The sequence below is a fragment of the Phycodurus eques genome, chromosome 3 (genome assembly GCF_024500275.1).
Source record: "Phycodurus eques isolate BA_2022a chromosome 3, UOR_Pequ_1.1, whole genome shotgun sequence".
NCBI lineage: Eukaryota > Metazoa > Chordata > Actinopteri > Syngnathiformes > Syngnathidae > Phycodurus > Phycodurus eques.
Genome location: NC_084527.1, coordinates 25,493,252 through 25,516,023, shown reverse-complemented (window position 1 = coordinate 25,516,023; position 22,772 = coordinate 25,493,252). Strand labels below are relative to the sequence as shown.

The window sequence follows — 22,772 nt, the reverse complement described above, 5'->3', positions numbered from 1 at the left end:
GGGCCTGTATGCTATGTACTTCCTGTAGGAGAAGCTCAGTCAGCTGTCACAAACAGAGGGGAGAAGAGGGACCGTGGCCTAGGATAAATACACGACGACAGCGAAAATGTCTAACTTTTCCAACAAGTTTAGCGAGTACTCGTTGACACAGCTCAACGAAATTCTCGAGGACGACGAAAAACTTACCAAAATGATTCAAGCGATGGACGAGGTATGTTACGCTTTTGCTAATGTCGTCGTTGCTAGCTACTGGCTCTCTTGTCGGTTACTGTTTCCTGAACCCTTTGTTTTGTTTTCCCACCAAACGCCCCTCTCGACATTGTATGAATATTTGTCATTGAATTATAATAACAATATACAGAGATAAATTAATATATTTAAAGTGGTTTCACTTGTTGACAAACGTAAATATTTTTAACACTGGCGAGCAAACATTGCCTCAAGTAATCGTTAGTGTATTCAGTTTACGACAGCGGTCCAGACGAGATGTTTTTCGAATATCTGAATGCAGATTTTCCAACATTTTGATGGAATATGGGTGAGACCCTTTAAAGGAAGCACTGTCTTGGTGAGTCACGGGAAAACATGCCAAGAAGTTTCCTAGCTACGACACGACACTTACGGTTACGTGTCGTCCTGCCAGACAGCACTGGCAAAACCTGCTAATTATTGGCTAACTCGTAAACATGCTATCTCGATTATCTAATCGGACAGACATTAACCTGCTTTTCGTATATCGCGAGAACAGTGTTTCCGTAAAACAGAAGCTAGCGAAATGCTGTCACACTAACTAGTGTGATTTACACTCGGGATTTTGTGCTTCAGTACTTAACTCGACTCCAAAATCGAGACTTTTGATATTGGGTTTACGGCGCCAATGTAATTTGCTGAGTCAGTAGCTCAGGATAATTTTCCTGTTATTGCACTCATTTATTACATTGTGATATACGCCACACGTGTCCATGTGAGGACTAAACCCTCTATTAGATACTTTATTCATCCCGTGAGGGAAGTTCAATAGAAACATTAAACGTGATGTCTAGACAAAGGAATTTTTCAAGTTACTTGAGCGTATTATTTTCGATTCCACTCAGATCATTTAAGATGTGTGATTTTCTTGTACAGTACACGAATGACTTTTCCTTTCCCTACTGTCAATCATAAGGTAGAGGGTTCAAGTGGGATCATTCACTTCACCTGACAAAGGTAGATTATTACTGGGTTGTGAGTCACTCTTTCTGTTTCTTAGCCACACCCTGTCAGTCAGTCTCCATGGTTTCCTCTTTCCATAAGATACAGAGTGGGAGGGGTGTATTTACTTGAACAACAATACAGTTGTTGACTTTAGTCATGAGAAGCGGTTCAACCAAGTAAAAACTTGCATAGGTTTCTCTGATGGTAGTTCTCCCTAAAAGGCACTGAATGGAAACAAAGAGAGTGGGTGTCATAGGTCATAGTCTGAAATTTAGGTGTGCACAGAAGTGCACCTCAATAATGTGCAATATGAAGACAATACCTTACCTGCATTCTCAATTCTTGCTTCACCAAAACTGCATGTTGTATTTTGCGTATAACCCAACATGTCCTCACACATGAGGCACTCTTTGCTTAATGATAAATACCTAATATTGTACCTACTAACAAAAACAGAAGCATGTCGTATTGTTATTAAATTGCACCTGTTGTCAAAGAGCTTTTAGAAAAGTTATGAAAATATTAGTGCTGTAGATGATAAAATTTCTAAAGTCTGAGTATACCTCTCTCGCACTCTTATTATATATATATATATATATATATATATATATATATATATACACACACACACACACACACACACACACCCATCCATTTTCTGAGCCGCTTCTCCTCACTAGGGTCGCGGGCGTGCTGGAGCCTATCCCAGCTGTCATCGGGCAGGAGGCAGGGTACACCCTGAACTGGTTGCCAGCCAATCGCAGGGCACATAGAAACAAACAACCTTTCGCACTCACAGTCATGCCTATGGGCAATTTAGAGTCTCCAATTAATGCATGTTTTTTGGGATGTGGGAGGAAACCGGAGTGCCCGGAGAAAACCCACGCAGGCACGGGGAGAACATGCAAACTCCACACAGGCGGGGCCGGGGATTGAACCCGGGTCCTCAGAACTGTGAGGCTGACGCTCTAACTAGTCGGCCACCGTGCCGCCATCAATGACTTTGACACCAATATTTGTTTTTCTTTTGTGAAAATCTCAAACACCTGAACATAAAACAACACTGAGAAAGTACTTTTGACAGAAAAATAATTTATTTACAAGTATAACTATGTACATAATTTACATTAGACAAAAATGGATGAACAAATGGGACTCCCACACTTGCACATTTTTCCGCCTAATTCTCCTGTACCGTTTGCTCAATAGTCTAGGTTTTTATTACCTTGCACATAAATCTAGCAAGGACTTATCCACATCTGGATTTTATTTGTTGTTGGTGGTGAATGGGATGTTGTGTGGTTGTCAATGTCTTTGAAACCAGTCCCTACCTCTGCTCGAAGCACAACCTGTGCAGTTTAGAAATATTACTATTATAAAAATAAATTGTTAAAATTGCTGTAGTGGGACGTGGAGGGGAAAAAAAGCTTTCAATTACCTTTTTTCTTCGCACTAAGTACTGGAATGTGAGTCGAACGTCTGCTGGATGCATAACCTGTAAGTTTTAAACAATGCATACGATTAGAAGAGAATACTTTTTATTGATATGTTTTGCAAGGGTAAAAAAAAAAACACATTACTGTTCTTTGTTGCAATCATAAAAGACGTTCGACTCGCGGGTGTTCCATTACCGCAAGACGGACGAGCTAGGAAATGGAAAATTCAAATCAGTACTGGCAACAGATGTTACATTGTAATGTGAACTAGTGGGACTAAATTATGTTTACGTGACAAGGATTGAAGGAGCGTGTTTGCTCACTAAATTTAGCTAACGCGAACTGGAAATGGGTTACCATCGTCTCCATTATCATCCGGACGAAGCTCGGGATGAAGCGCTGTTGCTTCCAGACGATCCAGAGGGAGTTCACTCATCATGATTCCGGATCCCATTTACTCAAATCCTGGTCAGGAGACGATCAACTGGGAAGCGGCCGAGATTATCTCGCCATATGGCCGGGCATTTTTGGCGATGGCTTTGCAACAAAGGGATCGGCTCGGAGCGTCGTCCTTTATTCCCCCGCATGATCTAAGGCAGTGGTGTCAAACTCAAATATGTCACGGGCCAGCGACATCGGAGTTACGACTCCCCTCGGAGGGCTGCTACCACTGTGAACCCATATAAATGAAAGATTACAACATATATTCTAATTACATACAGTATACACAACACATTGATGAATAACCAGTTTTGAAATCAGAAGCCTATAAAAACATGTTTTTCAAATATTACATTTATTTTCAAAGGGGGATTCGTAACAAAAAAATGCTTGCAAATATCTCAATGGTATTACACCAGAACACAAGGAGCAATTTTTATTTGCTTTCGCGGGCCACATAAAATGATCTGGCGGGCCAGATTTGGCTCACGGGCCACCAGTTTGACACCAGTGATCTAAGGTGTCATTCCTGTCGGTCGCAGGAATATTTTTCTTGCCTTTGTGCAATAAATTTCTAGTACCGAAAGAATCTCAATGGTATTACACCAGAACACAAGGAGCAACACCAGAACACAAGGAGCAATTTTTATTTGCTTTCGCGGGCCACATAAAATGATCTGGCGGGCCAGATTTGGCTCACGGGCCACCAGTTTGACACCAGTGATCTAAGGTGTCATTCCTGTCGGTCGCAGGAATATTTTTCTTGCCTTTGTGCAATAAATTTCTAGTACCGAAAGCTTCCACCCCCCCCCCCCTCCCCCCATTTTGTCTTCTCTCTCTTCTGTCATTATGCTTGGATCTTCTCATTGTCTCCTGCACTCCGCCCCATCCTTGTTCTTCCTCTTCTTCAATCTGACGGAGGGACGTTGACTTCAAGGCATTGTTTCCCTGTACAGGGTGCCATTCCTCATTGCAGTTATCCAGAGGCTTGACGGTCAAATATAAACTGCACAAGACCCTCCCCCACCCATCCCCGTTAAAAAACGCCATTGATGTCTTTTGACGGCATTGGCAGAGAATCGCTTGATTTTGAATGATGTCTTTGGACGGCATTTGCAGGGAATGAGTTAAGGTAGACTGCTACATTTGGCAGTCACCAAAGTTGACACATTTAGAATTGCGGCGGTACCTCTAAGGTTGACTACTGTACAATCTGTCCTTCTGGTCTATCTGTGTAATGTGCATGTTTCAAAAAGATGTTTCCCATAATACATGATATCAATGGAATTTGTTTGTTTCAGGGTTAACCTGTCTCACCATCTTTGAACCTTTATTAAGTGTAACTGTCATACAAGTGTGATAATATAAAAGATCCAACTATTCACCTATATCTTTGATGTGCTGTGAACATGTAGAAAGTGGGGCTGAAGGATGCAAGTCAGTATGTGTAAAGATTACAAGCAGTGTACATTCCACTCTTCTTATGAATATACAGTATTGTAGTGATCAGCAGGACAGATAGGTGTACCCCTTTTGTATATACCGCTAGCTTGCAACACATTCAGTTGCCGGCTTTATACTCATCAGAATCAGAATCATCTTTATTTGCCAAGTATGTCCAAAAACACACAAGGAATTTGTCTCCGGTAGTTGGAGCCGCTCTAGTACGACAACAGACAGTCAATTGACAGAGAACACTTTGGAGACATAAAGACATTGACAAAAAAACAGTCACTGAGAAGTAAAGGGTTGCTAGTTATCTGGTAATGCCTGTACATTATTATTATTTTTTTTTTTTGACAATTGTGCAAAAAGATGCAGTCCTCTAGCACTTAGAGCAGTTCAAATGACTAATATTGCAATGAACATTGTGCAAAGGGCGCCGAGACTTCAATGAGTGTATGCGGTTTAAAGTGACGAGTAGTGCGATAATCTGGGACAATGTTGGTTGTGCAAATGTTGCAGAAACTCCTCAATCAGTGTGCAAATGGAGCAGATGCTACTCTGGCATGAGTGGCCAGTATATGCAAATAGTGCAGCATGGCGAGACAACTACAGTGAGTGCACGACTAATGTATAATTGGCCCCACAGAAATGTGACAGTGAACTCAAGTCAAAAAATTGCCAGCATGTTGTAATGGAATTGTAGGTTAGGTGTTTAAGAAGTTGATCGCAAGAGAGAAGAAGCTGTTGGAATGTCTGCTAGTTCTAGTTTGCATTGATCGGTAGCACCTACCTGAGGGAAGGAGCTGGAAGAGCTGGTGACCGGGGTGTGGAGGGTCCGAGAGGATTTTGCACGCTCTTGTCTTAGTTCTGGCAGCGTGCAAGTCCTCAATGGTGGGTAGGGGGGTACCGACAATCCTTTCAGCAGTTTTGATTGTCCGTTGCAATCGGAGTTTGTCCTTTTTTGTAGCAGCACCAAACCAGACTGTTATGGAAGAACACAGGACTGATTTGATGACCGCTGTGTAGAACTGTCTCAGCAGCTGCGGTGGCAGGCCGTGCTTTCTCAGAAGCCGCAGGAAGTACATCCTCTGCCGGGCCTTTTTGAGGACGGAGTTGATGTTGGTCGCCCACTTCAGGTCCTGAGAGACTGTAATTCCCAGGAACTTGAAGGTCTCGACAGTTGACACAAGGCAGCTGGACAACGTGAGGGGCAGCTGTGGCGAAGGATGCCTCCTGAAGTCCACGATCATCTCTACAGTTTTGAGCGTGTTCAGCTCCAGGTCGTGTCGGCCGCACCACAGCTCCAGCCGCTCCGCTTCCTGTCGATATGCAGACTCGTCACCGTCCTTGATGAGGCCGATGACAGTGGTGTCATCTGCAAACTTCAGGAGTTTGACAGTCTGGTGCGCTGAGGTGCAGTCGTTCGTGTTGAGAGAGAAGAGCAGCGGAGAGAGGACACAACCTTGGGGCGCCCCAGTGCTGATGCTGCGTGTGGATGAGGTGGCCTCCCCCAGCCTGACCTGCTGTCCTGCCCGTCAGAAAGCTGTAAATCCACTGGCAGATGGCAGGTGAGACGCTGAGCTGGAGAAGCTTGGATGAAAGGAGTTCAGGGATGATGGTGTTGAACGCTGAGCTGAAGTCCACGAACAGGATCGTCGCATAGGTCCCTGCACTGTCGAGGTGTTCTAGGATGAAGTGCAGTCCCTTGTTGACTGCATCATCTGTTGACCTGTTCGCTTGGAAGGCAAACTGCAGGGGGTCCAGCAGGGGACCTGTGTCACTCTTGAGGTGGTCCAGCATGAGACATTCAAAGGACTTAATGACCACAGATGTCAAAGCGACAGGCCTGTAGTAATTTAGACCCGATATTGCAGGTTTCTTGGGGATTGGAATGATGGTGGAGCGTTTGAAACAGGATGGTACTTCGCACAGTTCCAGAGATCTACTGAATATCTGTGTGAAGACTGGAGCGAGCTGGTCCGCTCAGACTTTGAGGCAGGATGGAGACACATGGTCTGGGCCTGCCGCTTTGTTAATCTTTTGTTGTTTGAAAATGCGTCTCACATCCTGTTCATGTATGGTTAACGCAGAAGTCAGAGGTGTGATTTTGGTCGGAGGTGCGGCCGGATGGGTGTGGGGTGTGAAACTGTCCTTTTCAAATCTGCAGTAGAAGGTATTTAAGTCATTGGCTAGTGTGCTATTGTTCTCAGTTTGGGGGGATCGTCGCTTGTAATTAGTCAGCGATTTGAATGCATGCCAGACTGATTTAGAGTCGTTAACGCGAAACTGTTTTTCCAACTTTGCTTGCCTAGTTCCGCTTTGCAATGTTAATTTCTTAAGTCAGCTGGTTTCTAGCTCGATTATACAGGGCCCTGTCCCCGCTCTGATATGCATCCTCCTTAGCTTGGTGAAGCTGCTTAAGTTTAGCAGTGAACCACGGCTTGTTGTTGTTGAATGTGCAAAATGATTTTGTTGGTACACACACATCTTCACAGAAACTGATATAGGATGTAACAGTGTCCGTATATTCATCCAGGCTGCCAGCTGAATTTTCAAAGGCACTCCAGTCTGTGCAGTCTAAACGGCTTTGAAGTTCCATCTTTGCTTCATTGGTCCACTTTTTCACTGTTTTCACTGTAGGCTTTCGCGCATTTAAGTTCTTGCCTGTACGTCGATATTAAGTGAATTAAGCAGTGATCAGACGAGCCCAGGGCTGCACGAGGTATAGCACGGTAAGCGTTTTTTACCGTAGTGTAGCAGTGGTCTAAAATGTTATTTTCCCTGGTAGGACAGTCGATGTGCTGCTTGTATTTAGGGAGTTCGTGGTTGAGTTTAGCTTTGTTAAAGTCCCCGAGAATAATGAGGGGTGAGTCCGGGTATTTTTTTTCAATTTCGTTGACTTGTTCGGTGAGCGTTAGCAGTGCGGCGTTCGTGTTAGCTTGAGACGGAATGTAGACCCCAGCCAGGATGAATCATGCGAACTCACGTGGCGAGTAGAATGTCTTACAGTTCAAAAACAGCGACTCCAAATGCGGGCTGCAGTGTGTGCTGATCTCCGTGACGTCCGTACACCATTTTTCGTTGATATAGAAGCATATCCCGCCGCCCTTTGTTTTCCCCGATGATTCCATGTCACGGTCCGCTCGATGAATATGGAAGCCGGAAGCATGACGGCGCCATCGGGTACAGCGTCGCAAAGCCAGGTCTTCGTGAAGCACATGGCGGCGGTACGGCCGAAGTCTTTACTAGTCTTTAACAGAAGATGAAGCTCGTCCATTTTGTTGGGTAGGGAGCGTACATTCGTGAGGTGGATCGACGGGAACGCCAATCTGTGTCCTCTCTTGCGGAGTTTCACCTGAATGCCGTCACGCTTCCCTCTGTGGCGCCGTTTCCGTCTCCATGCCCGCAAAAACTGAGCGGATTTGAGAAAGTAAGTGACAGAAAGTCCGGAGTAGCCTCCTTGATGGTTAGCAGGTCTCCCCTTGAGTAAGTGAGTCATGTAAGGTCTCTAAAGACGGACGAAAAACAGAAAAACAAAAACAATACTATAGAGCACGTTACCGAGGTGACCATACTGGTAGGCGCCATCTTGCGGGGAAAAAAAAAAATCATTATTTCTTTTCTTTGCCATTGACACTAGTAAATCAAAACACACTTAGATTTAAACCATAAGATGCTCACAAAACTAAAGCCTTCTAAAGCCTTGCATGATTTGCAAACATACTGTTCAATGTCACTTCTTCAGTTATTTTCTATTGTTAGTGTTGGTCAAGCCAATCCTTTTTTTGCTACAAACTACCAGTCACAGTTAGTTGTGATAGTATAATCATTCCACTCAGGGAAAAGACAAATCAAATAAATCATTGTACACTGTGCAATGACAAAAATTCTAATTCTAAAAGGCCAACATTTTAAAACTGCAGCAATGGTTTAACTTGGAAAGTGTTGTTGTGTACCATTGTTTTTAACTTGCGTTCATGTCACTGTGATTATTTTCCCCTTTCGTGTGTAGCAACAGCAAGATGGTTAGCATATCAGCCTCAGAGTTCTTAGGTTAGAGAATTGCCAAAAGTTTGAGGACAAGTCCAATTGAAATGAATGGATGGAGAGTGTAGCAAGAGGGGACTTTCCCTTGGCAAATGGTTGTTTTTTCACCCCCTCAAACAAGACCTGCAGGTATGGATACTATTTGGAGATTTTCATCTTTAGCTTGCTGGGAAGAAAAAACAAACTGGCTTGTAAAGACTTCAGCATAAGACAATGGTATTTAATGTATTTAGCTACTTATCCAGTACAACATGTCTGTTCAGTGTAATACCAAAACAAGGTATGCATGAGTCAGTCTTAAAACATATTCCATTGTTTGTAACATTAAGGTATGTGTTCAACTTCCCAGAAGTCTTCACGTATATTGCTTCCGACATTTGCACATTTAGCCTGTTGGTTGGATGTGCAAATTTAGTCATCCATCCATTGTCTTCCGCTTATCCGAGGTCTGGTCGTGGGGGCAGCAGCCTCAGCAGGGAAGCCCAGACTTCTCCCCAGCCACTTCCTCTAGCTCTTCTGAGGGGATCCCGAGGCGTTCCCAGGCAAGCCGAGAGACGTAGTATCCAGGGTCGTCCCCGGGGTCTCCTCCCGGTGGGACGTGCCCGGAACACCTCACCGGGGAGGCGTCTAGGAGGCATCATAAACGCATGCCCGAGCCACCTCACCTGGCTCCTCTCAATGTGGAGTAGCAGCGGCTCTACTCTGAGCCCCTCCCGGATGACCGAGCTTCTCACCTTATCAAAAGGGAGAGCCTGGACACCCTGCGGAGGAAACTCATTTCGGCCGCTTTTATCCTGGATCTTGTTCTTTTGGTCACGACCCACAGCTTGTGACCATAGGTGTGGGTAGGAACATTTTTGCTAGCTAATGAGAAAGTTGGACCTGCTGTGTCATGCTCAAATTTGATGATTACTTAGATGTAGGTTTACCTCAGTATTTTGATGTGTATCTAATTGCAGATTGCAATGTTTTTTGTCAATGTCTTTATGTCCCCAAAGTGTTCTGTAAATTGACTGTTTGTTGTACTAGAGCGGCTCCAACTACCGGAGACAAATTCCTTGTGTGTTTTGGACATACTTGGCAAATAAAGATGATTCTGATTCTGATGTAACCATGCCTGATAACTGCATTAAGGTTTGCTGCTATTTCATGTTCCAACAACTGTCACAAGATGGTCCATTATATAGTGATGTCCATCCATCTGTTTTCTACACCGCTTATCCTCACTAGGGTCGCGGGTATGCTGGAGCCTATCCCAGCTAACTGCGGGCAGGAGGAGGGGTGCACCTTGAACTGCTTGCCAGCCAATCACAGGGCACATATAAACAAACAGCCATTCACACTCACATTCATAACTACGGACAATTTAGAATCTCCAATTAATGCATGTTTTAACTCGGGTGCTGTCCATTTCGTCTGATCATCCTTAAAATGGTTCTACACCTTCATTGGAGTCCAGCTGTGTTTGATCATACTGATTGGACTTGATTAGGAAAGCCAAACACCTGTCTATATAAAACCTTACAACTCACAATCAGAAAAAACAACAGTATCCCAAAAACGTCTCGGCTTACTATGAGTCGGTGACGTGGAAACAAGGAATGCTGGAACGTGACAACAAGGTACAATGAACTGGCGACCAGAAAGAATGAGACACGAGGTTAAATGCAAATGCTTCAATTATCCTACTGTGTATGCTTTTCGGATTTGGGAGGAAACCGGAATACCCGGACAAAACCCATGCAGGCACGGGGAGAACATGCAAACCACACTCCACACAGGCGAGGCCTGATTTGAACCCTGGTCCTCAGAACTGAGAGGCAGATGTGCTAACCAGCCGCATATAGTGATGTAATGAAATTATTTTTCTGATGATGTAATACAGCGTTGCTTAATAGAGAAGTGATTGTTGTGGACATGAAAAAGATTGTGTGACATTGTGCAATTTGTATAGACTGTTAACATCGACTATTTATTTCTCATATCAGTGACAAAATAATGTTATGGACAAAAGTAGAGTAACTTGAACCTTTGTCTTAGAGTAACTAACCTTTGTCTAGACATCATGTTTAATGTTTCTATTGAACTTTTTTTTTTAATTTTCTGATCTTGGAGGTAAATTTTATCCCTTTATTATGCCAAAATACATTGCTGATATTGTTTTGTTTCAGATGCAAGAAGTCCAGCTAAGCAAAGCGACAACACTGGTAAACAACAGAACCCTGGCAGAGGAAAACCTTGCCCTCCAGCCTGGACTGGAGCTCAAGAAAGAGAAACTCACTAAGACATATGGCTGTCTTCAAGAAAGCTTTGACGCCTATCAGCTGCGCAAGACCACTCTAGGTATCAAGGCAGTTTATTATGCTTGTTGTAACGCAGTCTAACTTTGATAACAGGCTTGACATTTGGATGGTAACAAAAGATGAGAGCATGTCTGATCATACAAACTTTTTTATCTTGTTTAATTTTTTATTTTTGGGGCAGAAGGGTAGTACTGTATTATGAAAGGAAGAGACCTACTTGATTTGAAAATGTGTCTTGAGGTCAGGACATGTTCCTTTTAATCATACATACCAAATCAGATTTTTTTCTAGAAATGTAGGGATTGTTTCTTGTAATGTTGATGCAAATATCCTGAAATGTTCACCTTTCTGTTTTGAGAGGACCAATGATTTCTTCTTTAGTGTGGACTAAATGCAGTTTCACGTTATATTTTCATAGATTAATTCTGCAATAGTATAATCTGTTAATAGCCTGCTATAATGCTCAATTTAATATTGAATACATTTATTTTCCTGATTCCATGATACAGTCTCTAGTCAACCAAAGAAACAAAATTACACTCATAAGGTTGTAACAATACAGTATCGAAACCAATAATCGTCGTACTCTAAAGGCCTTTTCACACTGCACTTGGTCTGTGTGAAACGCCCCCCTCTCAAAGTGCGACGACGAAGGCAACTGGGGTACGGCCATCCCATATTTGGAAATGGTTATAAAACAGCCTTGAAAAAAAGTCTGGAGGATTTCCCTGCTGAGTGGACCGCAACTTGGCGATATGTATTTTTAATTGTTTGAAAGCCTTAACTTTGCAGATTTTAAGGAGGAGGAAGTGACGCAGCGGGAAAAAAAAGAGAATGGGAATATCCCATACTAATTTCACGGCAGAAACTCAGTTTAATTGCGTTCGTGAGCTTTCTAGTTCCAGGAAAATTGCTTCAAGGTGTATTTCAGCTAAAGCTCCTGCCCCCGCGACCCGACCTATTGATAAGCGGAAGAAAATGGATGGTCTATTTAAGGCTGAGCAGGGAGCTTTGAAAGGGAGTTTGAAAGCCTCCCGCAGAGATGTCTCTGTATATAATTATTCTACTGGCCTAAAGTTTGCGATAGTGGGACACCACAATTATTATGCCTTCCTCCATTTCCCCCTTGCCGTTTACAGTACAACTCTGCCAAAATATCACTCAGAAATCACTCCGCCAGCCTCTCTCCCATTGGAGGAGCTTTTTTGACATCAGCGCATCAAAGGCCCCAAGTAAAACGTTTTTCTATCCGATGATGGGATGCTGTTAGACAACCTCTCCATTGACGCGATGCTCTGCGTCATATCAGAACGTGCTGACGCACCCTCAGCACACACACATTGAATGGGAAAGTCGAGGGCGTGATACGCTTTGCTAAGTGCAGTGTGACAAGGCCTTAAGACATGAACCTGTGTTCTCTTTGAAATGACAGAACTGCGACACGCCTCTTCCAACTCCCAGAGTCTGGGGTCTCTGAGGCGGGCTCTCCTATCTCTGGGGTTGAGGTCATTGAGGTGGTTAAAAAGCTCCTCTGTGGAAAGGGGTGGATGAGATTCGCCCAGCGTTGCTAAAGGCTCTCGATGTTGTGGGGCTGTCCTGGTTGACACGCCTCTGCAACATTGCGTGGACATTGCGGACAGTGCCTCTGGATTGGCAAACTTGGGTGGTGACCGGAGGGTGTTCCAACTACAGGGGCATCAGCCTTCCTGGTAAGGTCTATTCAGGGATGCTGGTCCGTCGGGAAGTCGAATCTCAGATTCAGGAGGAGCAGTGTGGTTTTCGTCCTGGCCGTGGAACAGTGGGCCACCTCTACACCCTCGCCAGGCTCCTCGAGCGTGCGTGGGAGTTCGCGCAACCAGTCTACATATGTTTTGTGGACTTGTAAAAGGCGACCGTGTCCCTCAGGGATTTCTGTGGGGGGTGCTTCAGGAGTATGGTGTGCCGAACTCCCTGATGAGGACTGTTCGGTCCCTGTACGACCAGTGTCAGAGTTTGGTCCGCATTGCCGGCAATAAGTCGGACTCATTTCCGGTGAGGGTTGGACTCTGCCAAGGCTGCCCTTTGTCACCGATTCTGTTTTTTATGGACAGAATTTCTAGGCGCAGCCGAGGCATAGAGGGGGTCTGCTTTGGTGGCCTCAGTATTGCATATCTGCTTTTTGCAGATGTGGTTCTGTTGGCTTCATCAAGCTGTGATTTTTCAACTCTCACTGGAGCGGTTCACAGTCAAGTGTGAAGCGGGTGGGATGAGAATCGGCACCTCCAAATCTGAAACCATGGTCCTCAGTAGGAAAAAAGTAGAATGCCCTCTCCGGGTTGGGGATGAGATCCTACCCCAAGTGGAGGAGTTCAAATAACTTGGGGTCTTGTTCACGTGTTTGAAGAATGGAACGGGAGATCGACAGGCGGATCGGTGCAGCGGCTGCAGTGATGCGGACTTTGTATCGGTCCGTTGTAGTGACGAAGGAGCTAAGCCGAAAGGCGAAGCTCTCGATTTACCGGTCAATCTACGGTCCTACCCTCACCTACGGTCACGAGCTGTGTGTGTATCCGGGATCTTGTGTGTGAACAAGATCCCGGATACAAGCAGCCAAAATGAGTTTCCTACACAGGGTGTCCGGGCTCTCCATTAGAGAGAGGGTGAGAAGCTTGGTCATCCGGGAGGGGTTGAGAGTAGAGCCGTTGCTCCTCCGCATTGAGAGGAGCCATATGAGGTGGCTCGGTCATCTGATTAGGATGCCTCCCAGCTGAGGTGTTCCGGGCACGTCCCACCAGGAGGAGACTGCGGGGACGACCCAGCACACGCTGGAGAGACTATGTCTCTCGGCTCACCACTCGAGTTCAACCCAAAGGTGTTCTATAGGGTTGAGGTCAGGATTGTGTAGGTCAATCAAGTTCATCCACATCAAACTCTCTCATCCATGTCCAAAATATTAACCCCTGAGCTCCAGTGAAAGGAACTAGGAAAGCCTCAGCATACCAAGAGATTTTGGACAGTCAAACAGTTTGGGCAATATCCCTTCCCGTTTCAACATGTCTGTGCACTAGTGCACAAAGCAAGGTCCATAAAGACATACATGAGAGAATTTGGTATGGATGAACTTGACTGGCATGCACAGAGTTCTTCCCTCAACCTGATAGAACAACTTTGGGTTGATTTCTAGTGGACAGTGAGCAAGGTCTTCTCGTCCAACATCAGTCTGTGACCTCACAAATGTGCTCCTGGAAGAGAGGGAGAAAATTCCCATAAACTCACTCCTAAACCTTGTTGAAAGCCTTCTCACAAGAGTTGAAGCTTTTATAGCTACAATGGATAGACCAACCTCATATTAAACCATACGGATTTGGAATGGGATATCACTTAAAATCATATGTGAGTCAAGGCAGGTGAGTGAATACGTTTGGCAATATAGTGTATTTTCAAGGCACGGCATAGAAAACAAAACAAAAAATTAAAAATATCACTGAGAATTACGCTTCAACTAGATATCCACAGCACAGTGTGTTGTCAGACTCTGCAACGTCATCTGCCTACAGACAATTATGCATTTCTATTTCCCTGTTGCTAGTTGTCTTGTGCTTTCATTGTATTTGAAGATGCATACGCTTTGCCAGTCTCATGGTCGCAAGCGCTATTCCAACAGTCGTTACTCTAGTTAGAAGAAGAAGAATCACCTTTATTGTCATGAACATGCATGCACACGAAATTTGTTCTCTGCATTTTACCCATCACAGTGAACACACACAGTGGAGGAGCGGGCATCTTACGTGCTCTATGTGTCCTTAACCCAACTTCAACTTCAATTGTCATTAGCACACAGTTGTTGTCCGTGCATTATTGGACATAATAATCTGGCAACAAAGCAGCCATGGAGGCGGTAATTCGTGATTTAGTAGCATGATGATCAGTGACTGTGATTTAAGTACACAGGCAGATCTGATCTGGGATTTCCGCGGCTCTGCGCGACAGTCTATTTTAATCCTGGGACGTTCCGCGCTGCCGTCTTGTGCCAGCGATGAAGCTACCATGGAGGCGATGATTAGTAATTTAGTGACGCAAGCTAGCCTGGCTAATCACGGTGCAGAGCCTCGGAGCTGGCAGCGCGATGCCTAACCATAACAAAAGTCTTTGTTTTTATTTTGTACAAATGTGATAATTTTTTGGGATGGTTCATCTCGTTATATCTGCGTAGCCAGCCCTTCCCGTGACGCAGGAGCCAATCATGTTGAAGCAGGTGCGTGTCCTGCCTGGAAACTAGGTGCGAATCCTCATACCGCCCGTGGGGCACAACCTCGTGCCGCGGTGCCATTTTGTTTGCATTGGACATCATAATCTGGCGACGAGGGACTCTAGCTAGCTAGCCAGCCTGGCTCATCACGGTGCAGACCTCTGAGGCAGACGGACAGAGTGGATCTTTTTCTGTGTCTGTACAGTATGAGCATGTGTGGTTATTTTTGTTTGTTTGTTCATTTCTTTATTTATTTTATTTTTTTATTCTAGTTTCATCATCTTTGGTGGCTGGCAGTTTGCCCAAGTAAAGCCTACAGTGCCATGAAAAAGTATTGGCCCCCTTCTCAAATTCTTATATTTTTTCATAGTTTCCCCACTTTAACGCAAGATCATCATCATCAATATTTTTTTCTCCTTAATAAATTAATAATTTACCATTTTAAAACAGCATTTTAAGTTCTTTTGGGTTACATTTGTCTGATATTTACATGTTTTATCGTAAACATTAAAGTGGGGAAAATATGCAAAAATGAGAATTTAAGAAGGGGGCCAAAACTTTTTAACGGCACTGTATGTTGGGGGAACACTGCTGTAATACAATTGAGTTTGTTAGTGTTCTTCACTATCTAACAACAGATTTACCTGAAGCCTAGATGGAATCTTTGGCACATTTCATGTTAAGTGAACATTTTGGATGGCAAATAAGCAGTGACATACAAGCCTGATGAATTTGCCCTTCGTTGTTGATCTGACCAGAGTACTGGTGTTGACTTTCAGGCTTGCTTAGGAGCACAGATAAAACAAGTACATTCCTTGTTGATTAAGAGGTAACATGATCGTTTCAGTTGACTCAGTGGAACAACTTCTGGGTAAACAGAAAGCGGTTGTGGTTGTTGGGATGTGCTGGTCACAGGGTCAGGAGTGGCACATTTTGCATAACTTGGCTCAGCTCTATGTGACAAGCTTGTGTTTTCATAACAAAACGTATTCTCTGAAGAATAACATCTTCTGAGTCTGTTAGCACTCATTTAAACTTAACTTTCCAATAGTAATGTTATTGCGCCATAACTCTTTTTTTCCCAGACCACAAGTCAGGAAACACATCACTGGACATTCTGTTGGCTCTACTGCAGGCAGAGGGAGCCAAAATAGAGGAGGAAACAGAGGTAATTACATCACCGTCTCCATAAATGTTGCGTTATTCACAGTGACCTGCTAGCAATTTCTCTCCCTGATATTCTCATCTACAAAGTATTTTTCTGTAAAAATGTGGTAGACATCATTTACTATTTGGGTCAGTTGTTTTATCATTGCAACTGCTTTAATTCTGTGCTGATATTTTAAGCAGCAGTAGTAGTGGTTGAAACTAGACAGAAGTTGTTTTCAGTAAAAAAAAAATTTAAACTACTGGTACACATTCAGCTTTTTATTTTGTGAAAATAATATGGAACAGCTGATACTGCATACACCTTATAGTGGGAAAAAAATACTTACTCAGACATAATCTTATGCTATACCAATTTCTTTGTTGGATTTTACACTTTGCACTATAGAAGTATCTTTGTATTCACTACTATAGAATATGGCTGATTCTTTCCTGGATGGTGACATGACCCTGGAAGCCTTCATTGATTCCTACCAGAACCAGAGGAAGTTGGCACACTTGAGAAGGGTGAAGATCGAGAAGCTGCAGGAGATGGTGCTGAAGGGTCAGCAGCTTCCACAGGCATCCGTATCGACCTCCCGATCTCAGGATATGTCAGCTGGAGCCAGGCCCTCATCCTCCCTCCTCACTGAGGCAGGCAGTGACTCATCCCCTCTACTTCAACCCAGGAGGAAGCCTCCGCCTCCCCCATCCCAGACAGCCCCACTACTAAATCCAGCTCCAACTGTTCCCCCCCAGCCTTCGACCTACTATGCTGTATCACCATATCCGCCAATTCCTCCCAGAACGGGCCAACCCTATCCGAATGTTTCATCAGGCTATCCTTTCTTAGCGCAGTACGCACCTGCTTTGCCACAGAGAACCCCCCCTCGTGTGGCCCCGCAGCCTGGCTTCATCATTCAGTGAAAAATAGCCATTGCCACCCAAGAGTTAACAGTGTATGCCAAGGACACTTCACTACTGGAACTCTTGAACAATTTTACGTGGCGTTTGCCATCTTTTGATTATGACCAACCCCAGACAGACCAGAAGGCAGACCAGCAACGTCTGCAATAGCAACGTTTAGCTGATGTCTATCTGTAATTGTGGGGATATGTGTGCACCTCTCACTCACCACTCCCATCAACACTCCAAACTACAACAAAATATGGCAATATCAGCCTGGCCTCCAGTTGGCCCAAATCTTCACAGAGGCAGCACCCAGTGTAGCCTATAATGACACAAGCTGTAGTGTGTGGGCTGTTGAACTTGTCATCTATTAGCACTTTTTGTCTGCATTTAGTGCCCTCAGCTCTTTAAGTCTATTAGTTTTGATCTCTCCACTCTCCCGGCATGTTCCTGAAGCTTTGCTCGAACTCGGGAGGAAAGTAGGTTTACTTAGTCATTGTTTTCCAACTGCAACATACTAATATTACTGGTTGTGTGTATGCAAACAGAGACCATATTTACTGTGTTTTGACAAAAATATCATTTCCCAGAATATATTCAGGGGGAAAGCATCTACGCTGTGACTTTTTAAAAAAAAAAAAAAGAATTATGTATGTATACACGTTCACATGGTACATAGAAAATCACTTAATTTCAGCATCATTTTATTAAATAGTACTTAATAGATATATGTTAATGAAAAACAGTCTAGACTGATCAACACATGTAAAGGAAAACTTTGTTTGATGACTCAAAATGCAACGTGTCTCAGAAGGTCCAGACCTGCCTTATTCAAGAGGGCTGACTTTTGCGTGTAGTCCAATATCAGGGCAGATGTCAAAAGGGACTTGACAAGATGGGTGGCTGAGTCAAGTCCAAGATGAAGGATTTTTACATTGCCATACAGTACAATTTGTTTTTGTGTCTTCTCTGGATTCATGTGTGCAGCACTCCGTGTCTCTCTTGTCTTCAACACCCTTGGTTTGGTCTGGAGCTTCTTCCAACAATTCAATTGACACTAACCCTATACCAGGTTGATCTCAAACATATGCTTACACGCTCAGTGTGAGGCCGCAGACTTCATGCATTACTGTGTTGGACAGTTGTTGTTGTTTTGTTTGTTTTTTTTGCAAAAGAAATCTTTGGTCACATTGTCTGCCATGTTATATGTGGATCAGAAATTTTTTTACACATGCAAACCAGATTTCTTCAAGAGGGACTTGCAAGACTAGCCACGTGTTGGAATTCATCTTTTGTGGTGTATCCAGAACATCATTTTTCACCTTTACTGCTGTTGCTGTGCACTGTTTAAGAGCCATGAGTGCCTACAGGTGTAGTGGCGTTGACCACGTCCTGCTGACTGCTCCATTTTGTCTCGTCTCCTCATGGACTTGGCCACGTTGGGAAAGTTTATTAGTTCTTCTTCTGAAAAGAGCAGCTTTATGACTGTCAAGTCTGTCAGTGTTTGCTCTCACAAGAAGCAGAAGGCCATAGCATTGTGGCTGTGCCAGTGTGACATCGTTAGGCTTTGTACCTACTGGTGCTTGTGATCGCCCATATTCTTCCTATATTGTGCTGAGATATGCCTGGCTTGACTTCAAATATGTTTGCATGTTGTTTTTTTTACCCCATGTGTGAAATAACAGGGCTTTGAAATGTCATCTGTCAGTTGTATTTACCCACAAGAGTATAAGGATTACAGATTTGAAAGCTAAATCATCAATGACTTGTGAAAAAGCATTTCTAATGAATACTGGATAATTATTTTGTGCATGGCCTTTGTGCTTTGTCTGAAAACTCCTCTTAATACTTATTTTAGCTGCTGTTCGGCTGACCTGATACCTGTAGCCATGGTTTTATGTGGTTGGTGATATTTTCAGTGTACTGTTGAGGTGTTTACTTATTCTGAATGTTTAGGTGGAATTGTATGCTATTTTCAAGTTCAATAAATCTCAGATTTTTGTATCAGTTTCTTTTCTCATTAAGACATGCAATTGACATCACATAATTTCACGTATCTATAGTGGGTACTGTACAGTAATCTTACATTGACAGTAATTTTACATTGAACAAGACGGCCATCTAGTGTCCTGGGTTGAAAATGCATTAATCTTTCGAGCAGATTTCCAACCTTTATGGAGCTTAAGCGCATTTTTTTAAATTGAAAAATGTCACAAAAAGCGGATACATTAATTACTAGTTGTACTTCCTCCCATCTAATAGAAGAGCATTTATTTGTTCTGTCTGTCATTATGCCTCACTGGCATAAATAGATGAACAAAGATACAGTAGTTATAAATAATAAATAAATACATTTTTTGAACAGTTACGTACATGTTTTAAATTTCCCATGGCACACCTGAGGAGCGCTCACGGCACACTGCGTGAGAATCGCTGGTCGAGACTTAGACGCCATCTAGCTGCTGGTGAGAAATCCTTGCCGCCACTTACAGTGGGTACAGAAAGTACTCAGACCCCCTCAAACTCTACACTTTGTTATATTGCAGCCATTTGTTAATTCCCCCCGCCCCCCAATATACAGGCAGCACCCCATATTGACAGAAAAAAAGTGAATTGTTGCAGATTGATTAAAAAAATAAAAACTGAAATATCACACAGCTATAAGTACTCAGACCCTTTGCGCAGTATTTAGTAGAAGCCCCCTTTTGACCTAATACAGCCATGAGTCTTTTTTGGGAATGATGAACAGTTTTTTCACACCTGGATTTGGGGATCCTCTGCCATTCCTCATCGCAGATCCTCTCCAGGGGCCTCATGTACAAAAGGTACGTACGCACAAAAACGTGGCCTCCGTTCTTTTTCACGGCAAAGGTCAGATGTATCAAGAGTGACATGAGCGTGGAAATGTGCATGCATGGCTGGTGTACGCACGTTTCTGCAGCTTTTGGTGCTTTGGCGACACTTAGAGGTGATGCTGGGAAACTGTTCTCATAAATCTGCACACCAGAGAGACATGAACAATTAGCGCTGATGAACAATTCATGCCCGCCAACATTTGATTTCAACAATGCAATTGAGGCAAGGACTGAGAATTCATTTGTTAACCAGTGTATTTAATGAACCACTGATATCTGTGAGGACATGATTAAAATGTGTTTAAATTGACATAATTTACCCCTCTTCTCCTAAATTAAAAAAAACATGATTTCTTTTGTCAGTGTGCGTGTCCTCTCCTGTGTATTAAAATAATAAATTGAGTAATCAAAAAGGAGTCAAAGTTTTTGATATCCTCTTTGATTAGCTGATGCGCTTCTATTTAAATTCAAAAGATTTATTACAAATACCACACATACAACATTTACGGATGAACCTTTCTCACAGGGCTGAGTGTAGGTTACTGTATGAACACATTTGTTATGAGTTCTAAAAAATACATGGTATTAACCTTGTGGGGTGATCATAGTCAGCCACGTCCTGCCATCACCCCTGAGAGAGCAGGACAGCGTGCCAAAGAGGATTTTCTTGCGTGACTCCACTTCATTGAGCAACTTCACATTCAGAAAAATAATTTTTCTTCATTACCTTCCTCATTTTCCTTTTTTTCTGCAGAGATCGGCATCTCAGGTGCAGGGCTCATTTAAAAGTGATTTGCATATTCAAATGTGGGCGTGGACAGGGAGGAGTCGGCTTCTCCAATATATGAGCTCATTTCCACGTTGATTGGAATGTACGAAGGAAATGTGCTTGGATTCATGAGTACGCAGAGTTTCATACATCTGAATAGTTTTGTGCGTACGACGTTTTCTGGATTTGAGCGTAAGCCGTGTTTTAGGAGGAAATCCACCCAAGTCTTTGTACATGAGGCCCCAGTTTTGTCAGGTTGGATGGTGAACATTGGTAGACAGCTATTTTCAGGTCTCTCCAGAGATGCTCAATTGGGTTTAAGTCAGGGCTCCGGCTGGGCCATTCAAGAACAGTCACAGAGTTGTTCTAAAGCAACTCCTTCATTATTTTAGCTGTGTGCTTAGGGTCATTGTCTTGTTGGAAGGTGAACCTTCGGCCCAGTCTGAGGTCCTGAGCACTCTGGAGAAGGTTTTGGTCCAGGATATATCTGTACTTGGTCGCATTAATCTTTCCTTCGATTGCAACCAGTCGTCCGGTTCCTCACACCCACAGCATGATGCTGCCACTACCATGCTTCCCCTGTTGGGACTGTATTGGACAGGTGATGAGCAGTGCCTGGTTTTCTCCACACATACCGCTTAGAATTAAGGCCAAAAAGTTCTATCTTGGTCTCATCAGACCAGAGAATCTTATTTCTCGCCATCTTGGAGTCCATCAGGTGTTTTTTTTTTTTTTTTTTTTTTTTTTTTAAGCAAACTCCATGAGGGCTTTCACGTGTCTTGCACTGAGGAGAGGCTTCCGTCGAGCCACTCTGCCATAAAGCCCCCACTGGTGGAGGGCAGCAGTGATGGTTGACTTTCTAGAATGTTCTCCTATCTCCCGACTGCATCTCTGGAGCTCAGCCACAGCGATCTTTGGGTTCTTCTTTACCTCTCTCACCAAGGCTCTTCTCCCCCGATTACTCAGTTTGGTCGGATGGCCAGCTCTAAGAAGGGTTATGGTCATCGCAAACGTCTTCCATTTAAGGATTATGGCGGCAACTGTGCTCTTAGGAACCTTAAGTGCAGCAGAGTTTTTTTGTAACCTTGCCTTGCCACAATTGAGCTCTTCAGGCAGTTCCTTTAACCTAATGATTCTCACTTGCGCTGACATGCACTGTGTGTCATGGGTGTGTGTTATGGTTGTTGTCTTCCCCCTGTCTCGTACATACCTGCTCCTGAGAGCATCTTCCCCACTTGTGCCTCATTTACCCTAATTACCCCATGCATTTAACCTCGTGTCTCATTCTTTCTGGTCGCCAGTTCATTGACCTTGTTGTCACGTTCCAGCATTCCTTGTTTCCACGTTACCGACTCATAGTAAGCCTAGACGTTTTTGGGATACTGTTGTTTTTTCTGATTGTGAATTGTAAGGTTTTATATAGACAGGTGTTTGGCTTTCCTAATCAAGTCCAATCAGTATAATCAAACACAGCTGGACTCCAATGAAGGTGTAGAACCATTTTAAGGATGATCAGACGAAATGGACAGCACCCGAGTTAAAACATGCATTAATTGGAGACTCTAAATTGCCCGTAGGTGTGAATGTGAGTGCGGATGGTTGTTTGTTTGTATGTGCCCTACGATTGGCCGGCAACCAGTTCAGGGTGTACCCCGCCTCCTGCCCGATGACAGCTGGGATAGGCTCCAGCACGCCCGCAACCCTAGTGAGGAGAAGCAGCTCAGAAAATGGATGGATGGATGGATGGAGACCAAGATGATGCCTATAATTGATCAACAGTTTATTACATTGCGAGTCTTCAAAGAGGACCGTCGCAGAAAGACATATATTAGTGGACGTCCTTGGAAATGTTCATGGATCAAAAATGTGAATATTTAAATTGGCCAAAACTCCTTGCTCGAGAACACCAAGTTGTACAAAAAGTACCGAAACACTGGACATTGAATAGTTCACTGACTGACTGATACATCTACATCACCTGTCAAAGTTCGCTGGATT

At 43.7% G+C, this 22,772-nt stretch overlaps 1 protein-coding gene across 1 annotated transcript; it reads left to right on the top strand.

The window, feature by feature from the left end:
• The first annotated feature begins 14 nt into the window (after positions 1 to 14).
• vps37ba (VPS37B subunit of ESCRT-I a) lies at positions 15 to 19,157 on the top strand. Its single transcript, XM_061672848.1, has 4 exons — positions 15 to 211; positions 10,736 to 10,907; positions 16,181 to 16,263; positions 16,677 to 19,157. Exons 1-4 carry the CDS (start codon positions 107 to 109, stop codon positions 17,166 to 17,168), a joined length of 852 nt encoding a protein of 283 aa, XP_061528832.1. The 5' UTR covers positions 15 to 106; the 3' UTR covers positions 17,169 to 19,157.
• The last annotated feature ends 3,615 nt before the right edge of the window (positions 19,158 to 22,772 follow it).

Bases quoted from the DNA above. Each gene is read 5' to 3' on its own strand.
- vps37ba (XM_061672848.1), top strand. From the start codon at position 107: ATGTCTAACTTTTCCAACAAGTTTAGCGAGTACTCGTTGACACAGCTC. The intron at 212-10,735 runs GTATGTTACGCT...GTTTTGTTTCAG, and splicing joins TGATTCAAGCGATGGACGAG to ATGCAAGAAGTCCAGCTAAG. The intron at 16,264-16,676 runs GTAATTACATCA...TCACTACTATAG, and splicing joins AAATAGAGGAGGAAACAGAG to AATATGGCTGATTCTTTCCT.